General features: G+C 42.7%; 1 protein-coding gene across 1 annotated transcript in view; it reads left to right on the forward strand.

Moving 5' to 3' along the window:
* The window catches only part of LOC126278490 (phospholipase A1 member A-like), a 181,846-nt gene that overhangs the window by 149,697 nt on the left and 10,647 nt on the right, over nucleotides 1–21,502 (forward strand). The window contains exon 6 of the mRNA XM_049978650.1: nucleotides 19,243–19,471. Coding sequence (XP_049834607.1) covers nucleotides 19,243–19,471 — 229 coding nt within the window. The remainder of the gene's footprint in view (nucleotides 1–19,242; nucleotides 19,472–21,502) is intronic.

The following is a 21,502-nucleotide window of genomic DNA, read 5'->3' on the forward strand; positions in this document are numbered from 1 at the left end:
AAACTCACTTTGCTTACTTGTACTGGCCACACAAACCGCAGCCCGCCCTTGGCCTCTCTCAGTCCTGCCTTCCAAACTTTCCTGTCATCTGCATCTTCATCTCCCAGACTCAGTATCTACATGTCTCCCATGGTACTGTCCTTCCATCTCATGCTCGCTCTTCCCAGAGGTCTCTTTCCTTCAGCTTCTCCGTCTATTACAGGCTTTATTACCGTGTTCTCCCCTCTCCTCCTCATATGTCCGTACCATCTTAGACAATTATACACACTGCCTGACGTCGTAGCGAGCGTAAAAATTAACAGACTAAGTTATCTGTTTTTTCTTACTCTCCACTGTTCATTTTCTTTCGCTGGTCAATATATTTTTCTCAGTGCTTTAATTTCAAAAGTGATGATTTTTTTCTGTTTTCTTTATCAGGGTCCATGTCTCACTAGCATAGAACACTATTGGTTTGATGATGGTATGATTTTTTTTTTGCCTCGACTAGATAGTAACTTCGATCTTGTAACGATGTGCATAGCTGCTAGACATCTTCCCCCAACTTGAATTCTTGTTACTATCTCATGGTCCATAAGGTTTTGTTCGTTTATGTTGACGCCGAGGTATGTGAGTGTGTCTGTCTTCTGTATTGTTGGATTTCCGATTTTTAGATGGTTTGGTCCTAAATAACCTCTTCTTTCTACTACCGTGAACTTTGTTTTACTTTAATTTATAGTTAGACCTACTTCCATAGCTTCTTCCATTAGCACAGTCCCCATTTTCTCGAGTTCTACCATGTTCTTTCCAATCAGCACAATATCATCCGGAAAAGCCTGGACATTTTTCTTTTTTACTATGGTGACTCCTGCACTTTCACATGTTATTCTCATCAGGGTGGTGTTGAGGGCCAAATTGAACACGGTTGGTGATATAATATCTCCCAGTCTCACGCCTGTTTTTACTTCAAATTCTTCTGAGAACTTACCCTGTACTTTCACTCTAAACTTCGATTCCATCACACATATTTTAGTTAGCTTTATCAGCTTGTTAGGAATCCTATACTCTGCCATTATCCTCCTCATTTTCGCTATGCTGTCATATGACTTGTTGAAAACTATAAACAGACCAAAGGTATCATGATTGTACTCCCAGTTCTTGTCTAATATTTATCTTAGTATGAATATTTGGTCGATTGTTGATTTACCTTTTCTGAACCCTGCTTGTGCTGTATCTAATATTTCCTCAGTGCATGGGTTGAGCCTGTTCAGTATAATTCTTAATATTACTTTATAGCATGTGCGTAGGAGAGATATCCCTCTGTAGTTCTGTGTCAACATTGTGTCTCCTTTCTTGTATATGGGACATACAGCAGCAGTTTCCCATCCCTCCGGCGTTACTTCTTTTCTCCATATCACTTTCATTAGTTTGGCTAACAACCCATGTACCTTATGTCCCCCTTCTTTGATGAGCTCTGCTCATATCATGTCTATTCCAGAAGCCTTCCCATTCTCTTCTCTTTTTATTGTCTTCGTCGCCTCCATCACAGTGGTTCTTCGACTAATGGTTGTACGTTCTGATTGTTTTCTGCCTTTTTTTTATTATTGTAGGTATCTACCGAGTTGTTCAGCAGTTCTTTGAAGTATTTCCTCCAGTTCTCTAAATTTTCTTCATTCGTAGTGATCAATTTCCCATTCTCGTCCTTCATTGTCACTGCCTTAGCTCTGTACTCTTTCCTGTAGCTATTCATTGTCCTATAAAACTATTTACTATTGTTCTGGTTATAGTCCGCCTCAGCCTGCTCTAATTGTTTATATATTAATGCACTTTTCTCTCGCCTTAGTGTACTCTTCATCTTTATCGTGGCTTTCCTGTACATTGCTTGGTTTTCATGGTTGTTTTTGTTCACCATTGCCTGTCTGGCTCTCTTCCTGTCCTGTACTGGTTTTCTACAGGTTTCATCGAACCACGATTTGCGCTTTATATTGCTATAATTATTATCTCCAAGTAGTTAATAGTTATGAGGGAGACAGCGCATCGTCATCTTCTTCCATTTTGTGTTTATATCTTCAGCTTCTTTTCTGTTGTTGTCATTCTCTAATTCAGCGAATCTATTTTTAAGCTTAATCTTAAACTGTTTATTCACTTTCTCCTCTTTTGGCCTATTCACATATACTCTTTGGGTTCTTTTACCACTGTTGTTCTTAATTGGTGGATTTGGTAATGATTGTTTCATCTTCATTAGCACAAGAAAATGGTCTGATCCTATCTCAGCCCATCTAATTGTCCTAACATCTATTGCCTTTTTATGTTTTTTATCTATCGAAACATGGTCTATTTGGTTCCTAGTTAATCCATCTGGTGAGGTCCATGTTGCTTTACATATGTCTTTATGGGGGAATGATGTACTTCCTATTTTCGTGCTTCTAACTGTGGCGAAGTTGACAACCTTTATACTGTTATCATTTGATTCAGTGTGAGGGCTGAACATGCCTCATATGGCTGGCATTGCCGTTCTTGCCCTATTTTGGCATTTAAGTCTCCCAGCACAATTTTGATGTCGTACTGGGGTAATCTGGAGTACATCTGGTCTAAGGTGTCATAGAATTCGTCTTTTATGTCTTCCTCCTTGTCCTCTGTTGGGGCATGGACACTTATTAATGAGATATTTCTATGATTCTGATGTAGCATACTCTTTCATTGACTTTCTACTGTGATCGCATTGGTCATTATTTTATCATGAACCGCAAATCCTGTCCCAAATATGTGGTGACCATGCTTCTTTCTGCTGTATATGATCGTTTAGTTTTTCTCTCTGTGCATACGTTGTCCAGGCCATCTTATCTCCTGCAGGGTTGTAATATCCATCTTGTTAGTTATTCATCAAGTATTTTTGTCAGTCCTGCAGCGTACAGTTTTACGCGCCATGTACCTATTCGTAATCCTTTATTCATAAGCTTGAGTCGTTTTCCTTTCATCCATTCCAATCTGAGGCTCGGTGTGAGTATATAGGAACCCGTCAGTTTTGTACAATGTTGGGTGGTAAGCCCAACGATTAACCCTCTCACTTTATCGAGTCTTGGGACTTGCTGGAAGGCTAGTTTTCTTCTAGGCTTGGTTGTAAAACTAAACAGCAATGAAAAATCTGCCATAGGTCACAAAGGAAACAACTCCTCGAAAAGAAAGTAGCGAAGTATGAAGCTAACCATAGACACATCCAAAATTATTCAGGTGTTATAAACAACAAACTCAGAGGAAATCAGGCATTAACCTTAAACCAGATAAAAGCCACACGACTATCATTATGAAACAAAGTGAATACACTGAGAAAACGCGTTAAATTCTTCACAGAAAACAACATAGTACAACTTAACAAAGATCCAACAAAACAGTTCCATAACAAAATCAAGAGAGATTTAAAGGAAACATATTTCTTACTGAGAGAATATGAAAAAATATGAATATATATAAACCCTAAAGCTCCCCGATCCCAAACTAAGGTCATAAGGAAGTATGTCCATAAGACCTGTAGTTAATAGTATGAACAGCCCTGTATACAAACTATCTCACAAGATCAACCAGTTCCAAAAAAGTAATTCACATACGAAGCAACATAAACTGAATGAGACAGTTCCACACTAGTCACTGAAATAAAAGAATTAAACGTTCTAGGTGATGCCCACTTTACGTCACTTGATGTCACAAACGTATATTCCAATTCCCTGTTAAAGAATCCGTCGATGTAAGAAAGAACAATTTAGTAAAGCACAAAAAGAATTAACAAGGTGAAATTATTCAGTTTATAGACTTACTAGAAATAATCCTCAACTACAACTACTTTTCATTCAATGGCACCGCGCATCAACAACCAGATGGGATAGCCATGGGCTCATCCATATTTGGCACAATGGCAGACATTTTCATAACCACCTAGAACAGAAAATACTGAGCAACCAGGAACCCTGTTTAAAAACATAGTATACTACAAAATATATGTTGATGGTTCCTTAATTTTGCTCAAAGACGACACCAAAAACGCAAGTAACATCATAAGTTCGTGTATTAATGTGCACAAGAAAATTAATTTGACAGCCCAATACCAAAAACACAATAACATAAATTTTTTATATCTGCGCATAGAAAACAATAGCAACTGGCACAATTTCAAGATACACAGAAAAAAGAAATCCCCAGGAACACAGTCCCTGCCACATCATGCCACCCAGATGTACACAGGAAGGCAGCGCACAAAACGATGATACACAGAAGAAACAAAATTCCAGTGAACAAAGAGGACTGGGAGAAAGAATTAGGAAGTCATTGGCCACTGCAGTTTGCTTAATGATGTCTCAGTTCAGTGACAGACAGCAAGCAGAGACAAATATCAAAAAAGAAAGAAATTCCTGGCTCTTTAGAAGGAACCAACAAAGCAATCAAATATGTGGCTAGCATACGTTACGTAAGTACCATTTCTCAAAAAATATCAAACTTACGTAGGTCACATAAAATGAAAGTGGCTTTCTCCACAACATACTACAGCAGTAACTAGTCCATACGTTAAACAATAAAAAAATTCTCAGTCTCGGCGATGTACAAAATAACATGTAAAACTTTCTCAAGCTACTATATAGGGCAAACTGTCACGAATTTTCATATCAGATACAATGAACATATCAACTGTTAGACACATAACCAATTTAGAAAATCAGCGATAGCAGCACACATAAAAAAACACTGGACACTTGTTTGAAAACATAGAAGAGGGTCTTAATATACTTAACGACTTTCAAAAACGGATTTAATGGAGGAGCTCGAAATTTTTGTGCACCACAAAAAGCAAGGAGAAAAAATTCTGAATGACAAACTAGATACTGAATCAGCTAATTTCTTCAAATGTTTCTCCTGCATATGGTAACTTTAACAATTTTCATATATATGTTCATTTCCTCATTAGACAAAAAGTCCATGATTTAGTGGTCAATCGCTGTAAAAAATACTGTTCATAATTTACAACTTTATATATATCTACGTAATGTAACACAATATCTTTGTAACAATTTGACTGTGTATAAACTCTTTGCCAAGCCATAGTGTCATAATATCTTTGTAGTATGTTTTGTAAACAAACAGTGTGAATGATGTTTTGCGTGAGTGTGATTTTCTGTATAATGGAGGAGGCACAATACTTGCAAGAGACAAAGAAAAGTACCATTTCTAACATTAACGCTTACAGACACTCAGTGATACATTTTGTCCGATTTTTCGATTGCAATGTAACTTCAAAAAGACGCAAGACAGGCAAAAACTCACATATACAAATATCACCAAACATTTTGTGGTACTTAGCACAACACGTTTCGACAATTTATTCTTATTTTCAAGTGTTTTTGTGAATTTGTTTACATGAATATAAGTAACTGGTGCAGTTTTCATTACTGAAATCATGAATTGGGTGTTGTTTTGTATTTTATGTAGTCTCTGACTAGTGCAACTTGCCTGCGCAAATGAGGCGGTGGAATATGATTAAGTATTGCTAGCCAGTAGGTGGCTGTATGTTTTAATGTCCAAGATACCATTCTCATGGTTCTATTCATTTCCGCGTCGATTTTCTTCGTGTGAGCGCTACTTAGCCATACTAGTGAACAATATTCTGCCGACGAGTATACCAGTCCCAGACCAGATGCTCATAGAATGCATGTCTTAGAGTCCCAAGTTGTGGCACATAGCAGCTAAACTCCTAACCAGAAAGAATATAATTCATAAGCTGTTTTTTGTTGAGTGCTATTTGTAACTGATGGTAGTATCCAAGGTTAGTCCCAGATACTTTGGTATCATATTACGGGTCAGTATATGGATGTTAGCATAAAGCACTAGCCCATTATTTGCAATTTATTACTCAAGTGCTAACATGTAGCTTCTGTCTTCATTGGGCTTAGAAAAGACATCCAATACCGGAAGCAGTTACTCATGATAGTAAGACCTTATTTCAGGCCGGCCGTGTAAGCGAGCGGTTCTAGGCGCTTCAGTCCGGAACCGCGCTGCTGCTACGGTCGCAGGTTCGAATCCTGCCTCGGGCATGGATGTTTGTGATGTCCTTAGGTTAGGTAGGTTTAAGTAGTTCTAAGTCTAGGGGACTGATGACCTCAGATGTTAAATCCCATAGTGATTAGAGCCATTTGAACCTTATACCTGAAACAACATCTTTAAAATTTGGATATGCTGACGACTGTCCACTGGCGACACAGCATACAGATATAGACGACACTGAAATCACAACACTGAAATATCAGCGATGAGCGTGCTAAACGGGAGGAAGGTCATTATTGAGTTTCTTTGGTTTACTTTTTGTGTGTTCCATAGTCACGTGGAGTGGTCTTTCGGTTAGAATTTCATTTACCGGCTTTCCCATCCTTGTGCATGGGATAATACGTGGAAATTTGTAAATTATGTCGTGCCCCCAACCTGTGTCTTACGCTGCCTTAAGGTCTAAAAATGCAGTTGAGATTTTGAATTTTCCTAAGTATCCCGCCCGTATGGATGTTGTAAGAGCGGAACCCTGATCAACGCAATTTCTGTCTGGTCGGAAACCAGCTTGCTCAAGAGCTACAGTGCTCAGTATTTTCTGAGTGATTCTGTTATACGGTACCTTCGCTAGCAGTTTGTAGCTCGTGCTAAGTAGCGATATGGGGTGGTAGTTCTCAGGTGCTGTATATTTTTTCCCCATTTTTTAAAGTTCTGGATGAATATCTTCTTCACCTGTGGCCCTGCCATCTATATCTTTATTCACTTCCTTGAAAAAATGTGACACGTATACAGAATAATACGGACGACTGTTTGGCATAAGTGGCACCTCCCACAAGAGAGTCTTGGTGTAGCACAGTGTGTCTTTCTGTTGACATTTGAAGCTCACGCAGCCCAGAAGAGTCAAACAAATTACTGCCAGCCTCGAGTTGAGAGGTCCTCGAGAAGCGTTAAGCAGAGCCATAATGCATGTGCTCAGCAGCGCCCTGGCTATACTGTGCCAGATGAGACAGTGACACGATTACCTGGTCTACCCAGAGGGTGGCGTCTACTGCACGTCCGCTGTCCGCACCACTGGCACACAAGACGCGGTTTAGGAGTGGCTGTGGTGACACAAAGAGCGCAGTGGTTCTCCGTAGCATGGCTTGTATCGGCGCCTTCCACTGACTTCCCCCAGAGGCTCACAAGTTGTGTGCGCCGCCGTCCTAGACTGCCCGTGCGTGCTAACCCTTAACTCGGGAGGTGGCTTTTCTGTCATGTATATTACCAGATGTACTCTCCAGCACTCCTATGTTAAAACAGAGATTTAAGGAACAAATCATTTGCAAACTTTAGTGTACCTTATGTAATATTTATTTTTATAATTATTTGACAGTTGTTTTACTGCACTAAATAAAGCCTGCTGTGTTTTCCTTTTCTTCACGCGCAATCACATATTTCAGTGGGTTTTCTAAATAGTACACATAAGCTCGTACAGAACTCAATTTTACATTCTGAAAAACTATAGAATCTCTCTAGCAAGTAAATTTTCACATAAATTTAAACTGCAGGATTTGATCTTACACAGAAAAATTGCACTCGATAGGTACAAAAAGAAGTTCTCAAAAATTGTCATTCAATGCTGGGATCTAGATTTTTCTTTGCCAGCGTTCAGAACCCATTTGATTTTAATTAAGACTAAGTATTTTATTGGAGAAGCAGAGAGGCCCTCATCACTACTGTCCTGAAGTTCTTCTTACAGATGATCCTCTTGTTTACTATCAGACTTCTGGTAAGTGGCTGTTGCGAAATAGTTCTCTGTCTCAGCTATTGCTTGACGTACATCACTGACATCACTGGCATCTTTCTTCATCCTCCGACTAACTATTTCATCAGATATAGGATCGTTAAACTTTTCACGTTCCTACGAACACAGTTGGTGCTATGCTGGAGAAAACAGGATTTTCTAGAACACACCCCGTGAACTATTTATCTAACATATGTCAGAACCAGGAGTGAACAAGAAGCAAGGCAGGTGATAAAGTAATCCAGAATGGAACGTTGTGCGGTTGTCGATTTAATGGAGAGGGGGTTTATAGAAGCATTCCACCAGAATCGACACTGGAGTTCGAAAATCCTCGCTCAGTGTGACAAACCACACCTCGTTAGTTATGTCGGATTAAATATGTATCATTAACTGTGATATTTCTTAATTGCAAACAAAAATCACTAGGAATAGAAAAGCTTTTGCCATCCCAAACGCTCTGTTGTTTCGATGTAAAATCGCGTGAATGGTGTTGCTGCTGCACAGTCCACACTGCAATGGCGGGATACAGAGGAGGAGATTAGTGTTTAACGTCCCGTCGACAGCGAGGTCATTAGAGACGGAGCACAAGCTCGGATTAGGGAAGGATGGGGGAGGAAATCGGCCGTGCCCTTTGAAAGGAACCATCCCGGCATTTGCCTGAAGTGATGTAGGGAAATCACGGAAAACCTAAATCAGGATGGCGGGATATGTACTGTAACTAGGGTCAGAATTTAGAAACAGCTCTCGTCCGATACAGTCCACTGTCCGCTGCTTCTCGTTCTTCTAACAAAGCTCTCGCCTTCCTCGCCGCATTGCGTCATTGTTGGCGAGAGTACCGAGTGGTGGCGACCACTCAACGTGTGTTGAGCAAGTAAGAATATACGAGGGTACATAATGCTGCGCCTGCTGGCCGGCAACCCGTCCTACAGCCGCACTACAAGGGTCACCAACGCACAGGCGTTACTCTGAACCTGCCGCTGAGCAGCAATGCAAGTGCACCAATTGACGGTTGCCGAGTTGGTGTATTGACGGGCGTGGTATGGTAAGAAGACAACCTACAAGGGACAGTTACTCAGAGAAAGCCACAGTTATGTAAGAAGGAACGAATTTCACTGTGATTACTTTTAAAACGCTTTGATTGCTTATAGCAGCAAATATATCACGAGGACAAGTCAGTTATTCATCGACTGCACTATTTCTACCACATAAACGTCGCTGTGTAAAGTGATTACCATTTTCTGAAGGTGACAAGTCTTTTGATGATTCAATAACTGATCAAAGATCGTGATTTGATCCTCTTGGCAATCAGCCGAACATGGTGCATTATACGAGTGCCCACTGTGCCAAGGTGATTGATAAAAGAATGCAAAACCCAAAAAACCAGAAGATTTTTATGAGCTGTTTGTTACAGATGAAATATTACAAAACATCAGCAACAAACATTCGTGCCACAAAAAAGACAATCATTTCCAAACGTTTGAATAATAACGCCATATTCAGATCACTTTACAGTGGAGGAAATGAATAAGATACAGATGGCATAAAACTTGGCAAGGCCACAGGTGAAGACCATATCCATCCAAAATATTTAAAAAAATTATGAAAAAATATACAAAAATATGGTTGGTATAATTTCTAAGCCTCATTTTGCAATCACGTACTATGCCACACCAGGAGCAAGAATTATTACTATTCTCTAGCCTGATAGACACAACGATAGACCTGAGAACTACCCCCCCCCCCCCCCCATATCACTACAAACTGCTAGCGAGGAAAACACAGCAGGCTTTATTTAGTGCAGTAAAACAACTGTCAAATAATTATAAAAATAAATATTACATAAGGTACACTAAAGTTTGCAAATGATTTGTTCCTTAAGTCTGTGTTTTAACATAGGAGTGCTGGAGAGTACACCTCGTAATGTACATGACAGAAAAGTCAGCTCCCGAGTTAAGGGTTAGCACGCACGGGGAGTCTAGGACGGCGGCGCACACAACTTGAGAGCCTCTGGGGGAAGTCAGTGGAAGGCGCCGATACAAGCCATGCTACGGAGAACCACTGCGCTCTTTGTGTCACCACAGCCACTCCTAAACCGCGTCTTGTGTGCCAGTGGTGCGGACAGGGGACGTGCAGTAGACGCCACCCTCTGGGTAGACCAGGTAATCGTGTCACTGTCTCATCTGGCACAGTATAGCCAGGGCGCTGCTGAGCACATGCATTATGGCTCTGCTTAACGCTTCTCGAGGACCTCTCAACTCGAGGCTGGCAGTAATTTGTTTGACTCTTCTGGGCTGCGTGAGCTTCAAATGTCAACAGAAAGACACACTGTGCTACACCAAGACTCTCTTGTGGGAGGTGCCACTTATGCCAAACAGTCGTCCGTATTATTCTGTATACGTGTCACATTTTTTCAAGGAAGTGAATAAAGATATAGATGGCAGGGCCACAGGTGAAGAAGATATTCATCCAGAACTTTAAAAAATGGGGAAAAAATATACAGCACCTGAGAACTACCACCCCATATCGCTACTTAGCACGAGCTACAAACTGCTAGCGAAGGTACCGTATAACAGAATCACTCAGAAAATACTGAGCACTGTAGCTCTTGAGCAAGCTGGTTTCCGACCAGACAGAAATTGCGTTGATCAGGGTTCCGCTCTTACAACATCCATACGGGCGGGATACTTAGGAAAATTCAAAATCTCAACTGCATTTTTAGACCTTAAGGCAGCGTAAGACACAGGTTGGGGGCACGACATAATTTACAAATTTCCACGTATTATCCCATGCACAAGGATGGGAAAGCCGGTAAATGAAATTCTAACAGAGAGACCATTCCACGTGACTATGAAACACACAAAAAGTAAACCAAAGAAACTCAATAATGACCTTCCTGCCGTTTACCACGTCCGTCGCTGATATGCCTGAATTAGATTAATTAAGATATAAGTCTTATTATGATTTTAAATTGATAGCCTCCTTTAGAGGACCACTTTTGGTGGGCAAATGGAGACTTTCAAGTCTTTACTATAGCCCAGTTTTCAGGGCAGACAGAGGGAACGAAGCACCAGCCTGGCTTCTTTGGGAAAGACGAAGCCGCCAAGATTGAAAAGGGTCTAACAGCACATAACGTAAGGCATCGATAGAAATGCTCTAGTCACTGTCTAATAGCGTTTAAATTGTACTACCGGCCAAGATACCTGCGCGTGTTAGCACACCGCTTCCGTGATTCCGGGAGGCGTACTGACCCAGGTCTATTCCACCCTGCGGATTAACGACGATGGACCATGTGCCGCCAGCCTGGCTGTCGTTTTTAGGCGGTTTTCTGCTTGCAAGTAGCTGGACACCAGGTTGCAACCCACGTCCCGCTTTAGTTGCACGATCCTCAAACACTTTCACACGGGATAACACCAGACGCGCACAATTGGAACTCACAAATTCTGTCCCAGGAGGAAAGGGGTGGCGGTAGGGCGGGCATCTGGCCACCCTCTACCACCAACGTCGCTAAATCCAGAATAACACGCCGGACCTGTGAAGATATGTGCCGAAACCAGGAAGAAACAGTAAACGAGACTGTAATGTAAACGTGACGAATGGCCAGAAAGGCTATAAAAGTGCCACCCAGACAGAGGGATGGAGACGGCGGCGGCGCTCCAGGGCTTCCGCCTGCAGGTGGGGCGCGGCCGAGAAGCAGCTGGAGCTGCGTCGGTGTTGAGGAGTCCACTGTTGACAGGTGCGAAACACTTCTTTGCAGTTTTCTTCTGTATCGACCGAGAATTACGTATGTGATTTACGTTTGGCTGGCTGGGACTGAGAGCCACAGACATTGTGTGTAATTGGGAGGACTCCAGCCAAAATTAAATGCAGTTTCGGTTTTCTGTGAAATCTTATGGGACTTTCCTTCCCTTTTACAACAAACTATGAAACTTTTCCTTAGGATTTCTATCTCTTGCTTAATAATAACAAATGAAGTCTTCCTTTGAAATTTATTCTCTTTTTCTATCTTCGCATACAAATTTTATTGCTGCTTATTAAAAGTGATTTTCTGATTATTTCGACGAAACATAGAATATGCCGTCGACGTGGCCCTCAGTCGTTATCTGTAATAACCCAAAACTGTTCCTTACCTTTTTTACTGTTACTGGATCGCCATGTGACTGCTACATCGAACTGCGACATGAATATACTTACTCTGTTTTACTATACTTTGTTAGCTGCTAGTGGCCTTTCATAATAAGTGGCTGTATTTATCACCAAAGCTGACGTTATTCTTTAAAAGCAAAGCTGACGTTATTCTTTAATTAATTTGACTGAAGTTACGTAATTTATAGTTAAACTTTTTCTTGAGAACAATAACATTTTCAGAGTTTTACGTTGATGGTTTTTAGGATGGATTATAATTAGAAATGCAATATTGCTGGCAAAAGTTAATTATATTCTGAATGAAATGATTTTACAAACGTTCAAATGGCACTTACTTTTTACAGTAATCTTACAACTAGCATTGCGAAAACATACCGTCACTAGTCTTGAGTTTCTCAAAAAATTAATTCAGTAATATTAGTTCCTCATTATAATAGATAGCTGATGTCTCTGTACATCCGTTTATAATCTCTTGTAAATCATAGCTAGTGGCTGGCAGGCACACCGCTCCTCTCAACCTCTCGCTTCAGACCTGCTACCGACTCGCTTCACTTCTCGCTTACTACTGACTTCCTACGAACGCTTAAGTGCGGTCTCTCCTGCCAACAATGCTTTCTGGTGCAGACAATCCCTGCTACCATTACAAAATGTATCAATGCGCTGTCTTTCCCGCTCTTTTCTTAAAATGTATCTATACGCGGTCACTCCCGCCCTTTTTAAAATTATATCAATTTGCAGTCTCTCTTGTCAACAATACTTTGGTGCAGACATTCCCTGCTACCATAATTATTTCCAACATGACAAATATTAATTATTCCTACTTAATCCTATTAAGAAAATATAAACATCTTTCATAAATTATGATTTGACAATAAACAATAGAAATATACACGTCTTACAAATCCACGTGTCTTGTGATGGTAAGCTCCCCCCTTCTGAGTTCGTCCCCCCCCCCCCCCCCCCCCGCCTTTCGTCTTTTCCTCTCGTCCCACAATTTCCTTCACCCTCCTCTGTCCAGGCCCCTCCTCCCATCTGTCCTTGCCTGTGGAGTGTCATCTTCATGCCGACTCTTTAGTGCAGTGTTCCTAGTGATCGTTAAGTGCTGTGCGTCTTTTCCTAAGTGTTGTGAGCGGACATCATGCTGTCACAGTGTGTTATTTTTTTATATCTCTTGGGAACAGAATCCAGACTGTCACTGTGTTTTTTTAATTTTCTGTCTACTTTTTCCCTGTCTGCTTTCTGTGTATTTTATTGTCATCGGCCACCATTAGTTTTATGTTTTAACTTTCCACAATTTTCCGCCGTTTTACATTTTAGCACCCTTAGGGGGGGAATCGAAATCCAATAAAGGAAAAAAAAGGTAACTATAACCATCTAGAATAACGCAAATGGTCCAAATGGCTCGGAGCACTTAACATGTGAGGTCATCCGTCCCCTAGACTTACAACTATTTAAACCTAACTGATCTAAGGACATCACACACATCCATGCCCGAGGCAGGATTCGAACCTGAGACCGTAGCAGCAGCGCAATTCCGGATTGAAACGCCTAGAACCGCTTGGTCACAGCGGCCGGCTAGAATAACTCGGAAAGTATAATAGTAGCTGGAAAGTTTGTGGGACAAATGGTGCATGGCACAATGGGGGCCATAATATGACTTTGGTTTCTTTTTGCTAGGTGGGGTCACATCATCAGAGATATGAAGGTCAACTCTGTTTTTTAAAATGGGATGCTATAATTTGGTACTTATTTTCTTATAGCAGTTATCGAGACGAAACCAACGATGTGTAACAGTAAGGCCTTTGAAGGTGGCATGAACGTCCATTTACAGAAGGTGTTTGCATTGATACCAATGGTCATCACTTCGGTGCTGCAATCTTGTTATCATGGATTAAGTGGTATTCCCTATCACTTTGGCACGTGCTCTGAGAATTCTCTCTCGCATATCTTCAGGTGTAGTTGGAATGTCTTTATAAACAATGTCTTTTACGAATGCCCACGAGCAAAAATCCAGAGGCGTCAAGTCTGGTGAACGAGCTGGCCACGACACATCTCCACCGTGTCGAATCCAACGATTTGGGAATAGTTTTGCAATTCACTTCTAGCCATCAGCAACAAATGTGATTGGCACCCATCCTGTTGATACCACATTCCATTCCTTGTTCCTGAAGGTATTTCTTCCAGTAACAGACCTAATGTTTCTTGCAAGAATGTGGTCTACTTCCCACTATTAAGATTTCCTTCGATGAAACAGGGGCCCATAACTGTCCACCAGAATCCCATACCATAGATTCATCAACCACGGTTTTTGGTGTGCAGCTTGCCGCAGCCGACATGGATTTTCAGTTGCCCAATAACGCATGTTATACAAATTAACATTTACATGGTTCGTGAACGTAGCCTCTTCAGTAAATAAAATCAAATTAATAAATGTGTCGTCCCTCTGAATCTGAAGTTGAGGCCATCGGCAGAACTCAATGCGATGCATACAATCCGTACCAGGTAATTCTTGGTAGATACTGATACGGTAAGGATGATATTTATGGCGATGCAGAAAACGAACAACACTACTCTGGCTCATGCCAGATTCCTTTGCGATTTGATACAAACTAACACAAGGATGCGGACAGGGGATTACCGTAGCGAAGGTATGGGCTACAAGTGGAGAAATCCATTATTATTACTCAGAGCCTGTGAACGAGCATCTCGAAAACGTTGAAGCCGGTCGAGCGTTCACGTTCTTCTGCAGTGAAACTACGACTAGGCGCTAAATGGTTGGACGTCCATGACTCTTCACAGAATGGGGGAGTTTGGAGACTTTCCTACTCTGTAAAGTGGGGCAGATGGTGGTCTGTCCCATCTCTGCAGAAAGAGCGCAATGCTGGCGCACGCTTAAGCGTTTCATGGCGCAGCTTCCATCATACATGGTTGAACTTTGGAGACCCGCAACAGACCGCCCCTATGTGTTATCATGTTGACCGTCAGTAACGATTGCAGTGGGCACTGGACCATCGGGACTCGATCCTTGATCAATGGAAACGTGTCTGCTCTTTGGGTGAATGACATTTTTGCTGTGGTCGTCACCGAGGTGAACAGCGGCTCGAAACGCACAGCGCGCCACGGACACAGGCTTGTGGGAGCAGTGTTATGCTATGGGAGACATTCTCCTACGCTTGAATGGGAACTGTGGTGGTAATGGAGGACACGCTGACAGCTGCGAACCACTTGCACCCCTTCATGCCTGATGTCTTCCCCGACGGCGATGTCATCTTTCAGTAGTCTAACTGTCCGTGTTTCGGAGCCACAGCCGTGCTAAAGTGGTTTGAGGAGCATTATAGTGAACTCACGTTGATGTCTAGACGACCAATTTCGTCTGATGTAAATCCTACGAAACTCATCTGGGTCGCTATCTGGCGCCATCACCACGTACTGAAATCAGAAGCCCTTTATTTACGAGAATTACATGACCTGTGCGTAGATATCCAATGCCACACACCACCACAAACCTACCAACAAACTGTCGGATACCTGATATGCAGAATCAGTGATGTATTTCGTGCCAAAGACGGCCAAATAAGCTATTATGTAGGTGGTTATAATGTTTTGAATCATTAGTATATGAATGACATGGGGTTTTATTAGAACCAGAAAAAAAGTTCGCAAAATGTACGATAGATGGCGCTGGACAGTAAAACGTCAGTGACTGCACATGACAATCGTGTATAAAAGGAGCTGTAATGAGAGAGAGAATCAGATGTGCAAGCAGTCGCAGCATGTTGACGTTATCTGAAAAGGCGCTTTTAGTGACGCTGTATTATCAGAATGGGGAATGTGCTAGTTCAGCGTTACGACCCTATCACCGTAGGAAGGGGATTCGAACGGGTAAAGGTCCGTTGACAAATGCAGCTGTGGCGAGAATGATTTCGAAGCCACTGGTTGTTTAGACGATAGACCCCGTACTGGCCGACCGAGCACAAGGCGTAATGCTGCTGAGACAGTTCAGGAAGAAATTGAGACTGTAGCGGGTTCTTCTATGCACGGGGAAGTCAGCGCTCGTACAGTCCCACGTCGCACCGGCATTCCATACACTACTGTTTGGTTGGCACTGAGGCGTACCCTCCGATGTAATCGGTACAAAATCCATCGGCATCATGAACTGTTACCTGGCGATTTAGAGAAGCGGCGAACATTTGCGGTTTGGGCGTTTCGAAAGATGGCTAAAGGTGACGATTGGTTGAGTAACGTATTGTGGACCGATGAAGCTCATTTCACGCTATGAGGATCTGTCAACGCCCACAACTGCAGAATTTGGGCTACCGAAAATCCTAGAACTGTCGTCGAAACTCCATTGCACGCCGAGAAAGTCACGGTATGGGTTTGATTTACCACATCTACCGTTATCGGGCCTTTTTTTTTTTTTCGAGGAAATGCGTGATTCTGGTTTTGTAACTGCTACTGTGACGGGTGAGAGGTACGCCGATACGTTACAGAATCGCATCATCCCCAACCTGGCTCATAAACACCTGCTGAAACGTACGATGTTTATGCAGGATGCCGCTGCACCCCATATTGCTAGACTCGTGAAAGATCTCTTGTGCGCGTCGTTTGGAGATGATCGTGTGCTCAGCCGCCACTTCCGTCATGCTTGGCCTCCCAGTTTCGCAGACCTCAGTTCGTGCGATTATTGGCTTTGGGGTTACCTGAAGTCGCAAGTGTATCGTGATCGACCGACATCTCCAAGAATGCTGAAAGACAACATCCGGCGCCAATGCCTCACCATAGCTCCGGACGCGCTTTACAGTGCTGTTCACAGCATTATTCCTCGACTACAGCTATTGTTGAGGAATGATGGTGGACATATTGATCATTTCCTGTAAAGAACATCATCTTTGCTTTGTCTTACTTTGTTGTGCTAATTATTGCTATTCTCATCAGATGAAGCGCCATCTGTCGGACATTTTTGAAATTTTGTATTTTTTTGGTTCTAACAAAACCCCATGTCATTCCAAGCATGTGTGTCAATTTGTACCTCTCTCTATCTACATTATTCCGTGATTTATTCAGTTTTCATATTTACACTGACTTTTTGATCACCCGGTATATATATATACAGGGTGTTACAAAAAGGTATGGCCAAACTTTCAGGAAACATTCCTCACACACAAAGAAAAAAAATATGTTACGTGGACATGTGTCCAGAAACGCTTACTTTCCATGTTAGAGCTCATTTTATTACTTCTCTTTAAATCACATTAATCATGGAATGGAAACACACAGCAACAGAACGTACCAGCGTGACTTCAAACAATTTGTTACAGAAAATGTTCAAAATGTCCTCCGTTACCGGCGATACATGCATCCACCCTCCGTCGCACGGAATCCCTGATGCGCTGATGCAGCCCTGGAGAATGGCGTATTGTATCACAACCGTCCACAATACGAGCACGAAGAGTCTCTACATTTGGTACCGGGGTTGCGTAGACAAGAGCTTTTAAACGCCCCCATAAATGAAAGTCAAGAGGGTTGAGGTCAGGAGAGCGTGGAGGCCATGAAATTGGTCCGCCTCTACCAATCGATCGGTCACCGAATCTGTTGTTGAGAAGCGTACGAACACTTCGACTGAAATGTGCAGGAGCTCCATCGTGCATGAACCACATGTTGTGTCGTACTTATAAAGACACATGTTCTAGCAGAACAGGTAGAGTACCCGTATGAAATCATGATAACGTTCTCCATTGAGCGTAGGTGGAAGAAACTAAAATAAACTCTAACATGGAAATTAAGCTTTTCCGGACACATGTCCAGATAAGATCCTTTCTTTATTTGTGTGTGAGGAATGTTTCCTGAAAGTCTGGCCGTAACTTTTTTTAACACCCTGTATATACAGTGTGGTCCAAAAGTGCGGAAACACCCTGATAAAATCTAAATGGAGTAGCAAACAAGGAAACAGTCCCTACACACGAGGAACGGGAAGGGGGAAACTCTATAGGCTATGCCACCAACATGGCGGCCATCTTGAAAGCCGCCATCTTGGATTCAACCCCAAAATTTAAAAAGGGAATATGCTCATGTGACATATCAAACAGATAGAGAATTTCACCAGAAAAACAATGTCGTTGTTATTTTAAACATAGCTTTATTCATGCTCGGGTTATAGACAGTTACTTGCGGCAGCAGTGGGACGCTCGGCAGCGTGAGTATCACGTACTGAGAAGTCATAAAATGGACTCTGAAACGGTGCAAAGTGACTATAACATGCCTGATATGTTACATGTGCTTAACTGTTAGGTATCATTTACTCATGCTAAGTTTTAATCAACGGTCATTTGAGGTTATTGGATGCAAAAGTGTTTCCCTCGTTGTTAACGGAGTACGGGACATTTCCGGAATTCTTCCATTATGATGGAGCTCGACCACATTATGGGCATCACGTGAGAGCATACCTGGATGTGTAGTTCCCTCAAAAGTGGATTGGTCGTAGGGAGTGGCCTCCACGTTCACCAGATTTGACTCCTTTGGATTTTTATCTTTGGGGTCATGTCAAAGCAATGGTTTATTCTGTGAAAATACGGGATTTGCATAATCTAAAGCAAAGCATTGTTGATGCGTGTGGTCACATTCAGCCAGATGTGTTGGTCAAAGTTCATCAGGACTGGGTTCGGAGGACAGCATTATCAATCCAACATAATGGACAACATATCGAGCCATTCCTATGACTGTTGGTTATCTCTCGGAACTGTGTAACATCGGCGTAATGTCTCTTCGGCACATAACACACATGCTGCCGAGCGTCCCACCGCTGCCACATGTAACTGGCTATAACCCGAGAATGAATAACGCTACGTTTAAAATAACAACGGCATTGTTTTTCTGGTGAAATTCTCTATCTGTTTGATATGTCACATGGCCATATTCATATTTGAAATTTTGGAGTTCAATTCAAGATGGCGGCTTTCAAGATGGCTGCCATGTTGGTGGCATAGCCTATAAAGGTTCCACCTTCCCGTTCTTCGTGTGTAGGGACTCTGTTTCCTTGTTTGCTACTCCATTAGGATTTTATGAGGGTGTTTCCGGACTTTTGGACCAGGATATATATATATATATATATATATATATATATATATATATATATATATATATATATATATATTGTGTGTGCGCGCGCGCGAGCAATATGCATAAAGAGGCAGAGCTACGAGCAGACGGGGTAGTTGTATAAAAAGGTTTTTCAACCGTTCGACAACACGAGTAGGGAGCTTGCGGGTGCAGGGAGGAGGAGGGAGTGTGTGATGATGCAGCGGCCGCCGCTGTTGCAGACCCACACCTGTGCAGCCACGTGCGCTCCGTCTGCCTGCTGGCCGAGACGCTGCAGGCGGAGGGTGCTCGCCGCGCCGCCCCCTGCGGCCGCCGCTGCGTCGCCCCCGCCTCCGCCACCGCTTCCGCCTCCAGCGCCGCCCCCGCGGGGAGATCAGCCCACAGGCCGGGCAGCTTCCTCGCGGCGACCAGGCCCGGCGGTCTGCTGTTCGGACACCTCGCGCCCCCCAGGTGTGTACGGGGCCGCTGCCACACATTTCACCACTGCTGTCCCACACCGATTTCCCGCTGTCCGCAGCCAAGGCGTTCTTAACTAAGAATGGTGTGTGTAGAACTGAGGAAGCAACCAGACTGAGCTGTACGTGTTTCGTACTCCTGACCCGTACTATTCGAAACTAACAGAAATTCCGAATTTCGAGATAGAGCAATAAGACATTAAATCAACCCATTTCATTTGCAAATATTACATGTTCCGTGGTATAAACGCCATCTGTTTCCAGCTACGACATTGTGCCCTGTTAATGAAGTACAGCTTAACTTATCATATGTACATATTTCACTCGCCATAAAAGTCTGAAACTGGGGAATTAACAGTAGCTCCCACGTACCTTCAACACATTATATAGCACTTCCATACATAAAACTCGTACTATTTTAAAATCGGTCACTAGATTCAAACACCGAACAGCAATCATCATGTGTTCCTAGATACACTATCCTGTCGGTACAACACTCTCCCTCAGATTCAACAACCACATAGCTCTACACATCCAAGAAGAAAAAGTTTCATAAAAGGCAAAAAGTATGACTACAAGACCAACTACTTGTACACGAGAGTAGTCCACCTGTCGTCTAGGTGTATCCACTTTGACTAGAGATCAGAACATCCTGGATCCTTGGTTCACACCCAGACACTGCTTAGATTTGGAATAAAACATCATCGGCAATGGCGGCCGAATACTGCCGGCATAAAAAGTTACCCTTGGTCCACCAGTGGCCTTGTCAAATCTGACACACATTCAGGGCGCTTTCTTGCTCTTTAGGCGTGAAACTTCCTGAAAAGGCGGGACAATCAGACATGATCAACGGCACGAGGATACAGGAGGCAGTGGAAACCACTGCATTAAGACACATGATGTACATATGTCGACAGCAAATGGGGCCTGTAACTGAAAAAGTGTCATGATGATCTCGATATTGGCAAAAGTTTCTGGATTAGTCCCCCATCTCTGGGAGGGGACTGCGAGGGGCGAGGTGACCATGGGGAAAAACTGGAAAATTGGAAATTTGTGGTAAGTTCCTATGGGACCATACTGCTGAATTAATCGGTCCCCAGGGCTTACACACTACTTAATCTAACTTAAACTAACTTGCTCTAAGGACAACACATACACACCCCTGCTGGAAGTAGGACTCTAACCCCCGACAGGGGTAGCCGCGCGGACCGTGGCAAGGCGCCTGAGAGCTCGCCGCTGCCCTGCACGGAGGAAAAAGTTGGAACAACCAATGACAGGATAATAGTCTACGAGGCTGAGCTTCGAATATCAGAAGTTTGAACGTAGTATAGAAGTTAGAGAATGTGAAAAGGGAAATGTTGAGGCTGAATCTAGATATAGTGGGGGTCAGTGAGGTTAAATGGAAAGAAGACAAGGACTTCTAGTGAAGCGAGTACAGGTTAACGTCAATACCAGCAGAGAATGGTATAACGGGCCTAGGACGCGTTGTGAATACGAAGGTAGGTCAGAGAGTGGTGAACAGTGAACGACTTGTTCTCATCAGAATCGATAGCAAATCCGCACCAATCATGATACTTCACGTATACATGCCAAATCCGCAGGCTGAAGATGAAGACAGAGAGGAAGTACGAGGGTCGTTTCAAAAATCCGTGCAAAGTGCGAGAGATGGCAACACCGGTGCGTATCGACGTCACGTTTAGTTAGGAGCATCTTTGGAAAGAACGCATACCTAGTTTCAGCCATACTGGTCAATTACTTTGTTTAGCATTCGTATGTATCAAGGAAGTCGAGTGATTGTCAAAAAATGAATGAAAAAGAATATCTGAAAGGCAAAAGGCCTCATGAGACTAAAGAGAAGCCTGATAAATATTACGGCGACTCTGCATCCTCGATTAGAACTGTTTATAAGTGGTTTCAAAATTTTCGGAGTGGCCATATGGGCACAAGTGATGCTGAACGTTCTGGACGCCCTGTGTAGGTTACAACTCCAGAATTCATTGATAAAATCCATGATGTGGTGATGGAT

This window comes from Schistocerca gregaria, chromosome 6 (genome assembly GCF_023897955.1).
Source record: "Schistocerca gregaria isolate iqSchGreg1 chromosome 6, iqSchGreg1.2, whole genome shotgun sequence".
In the NCBI taxonomy this organism is placed as follows: Eukaryota; Metazoa; Arthropoda; class Insecta; order Orthoptera; family Acrididae; genus Schistocerca; species Schistocerca gregaria.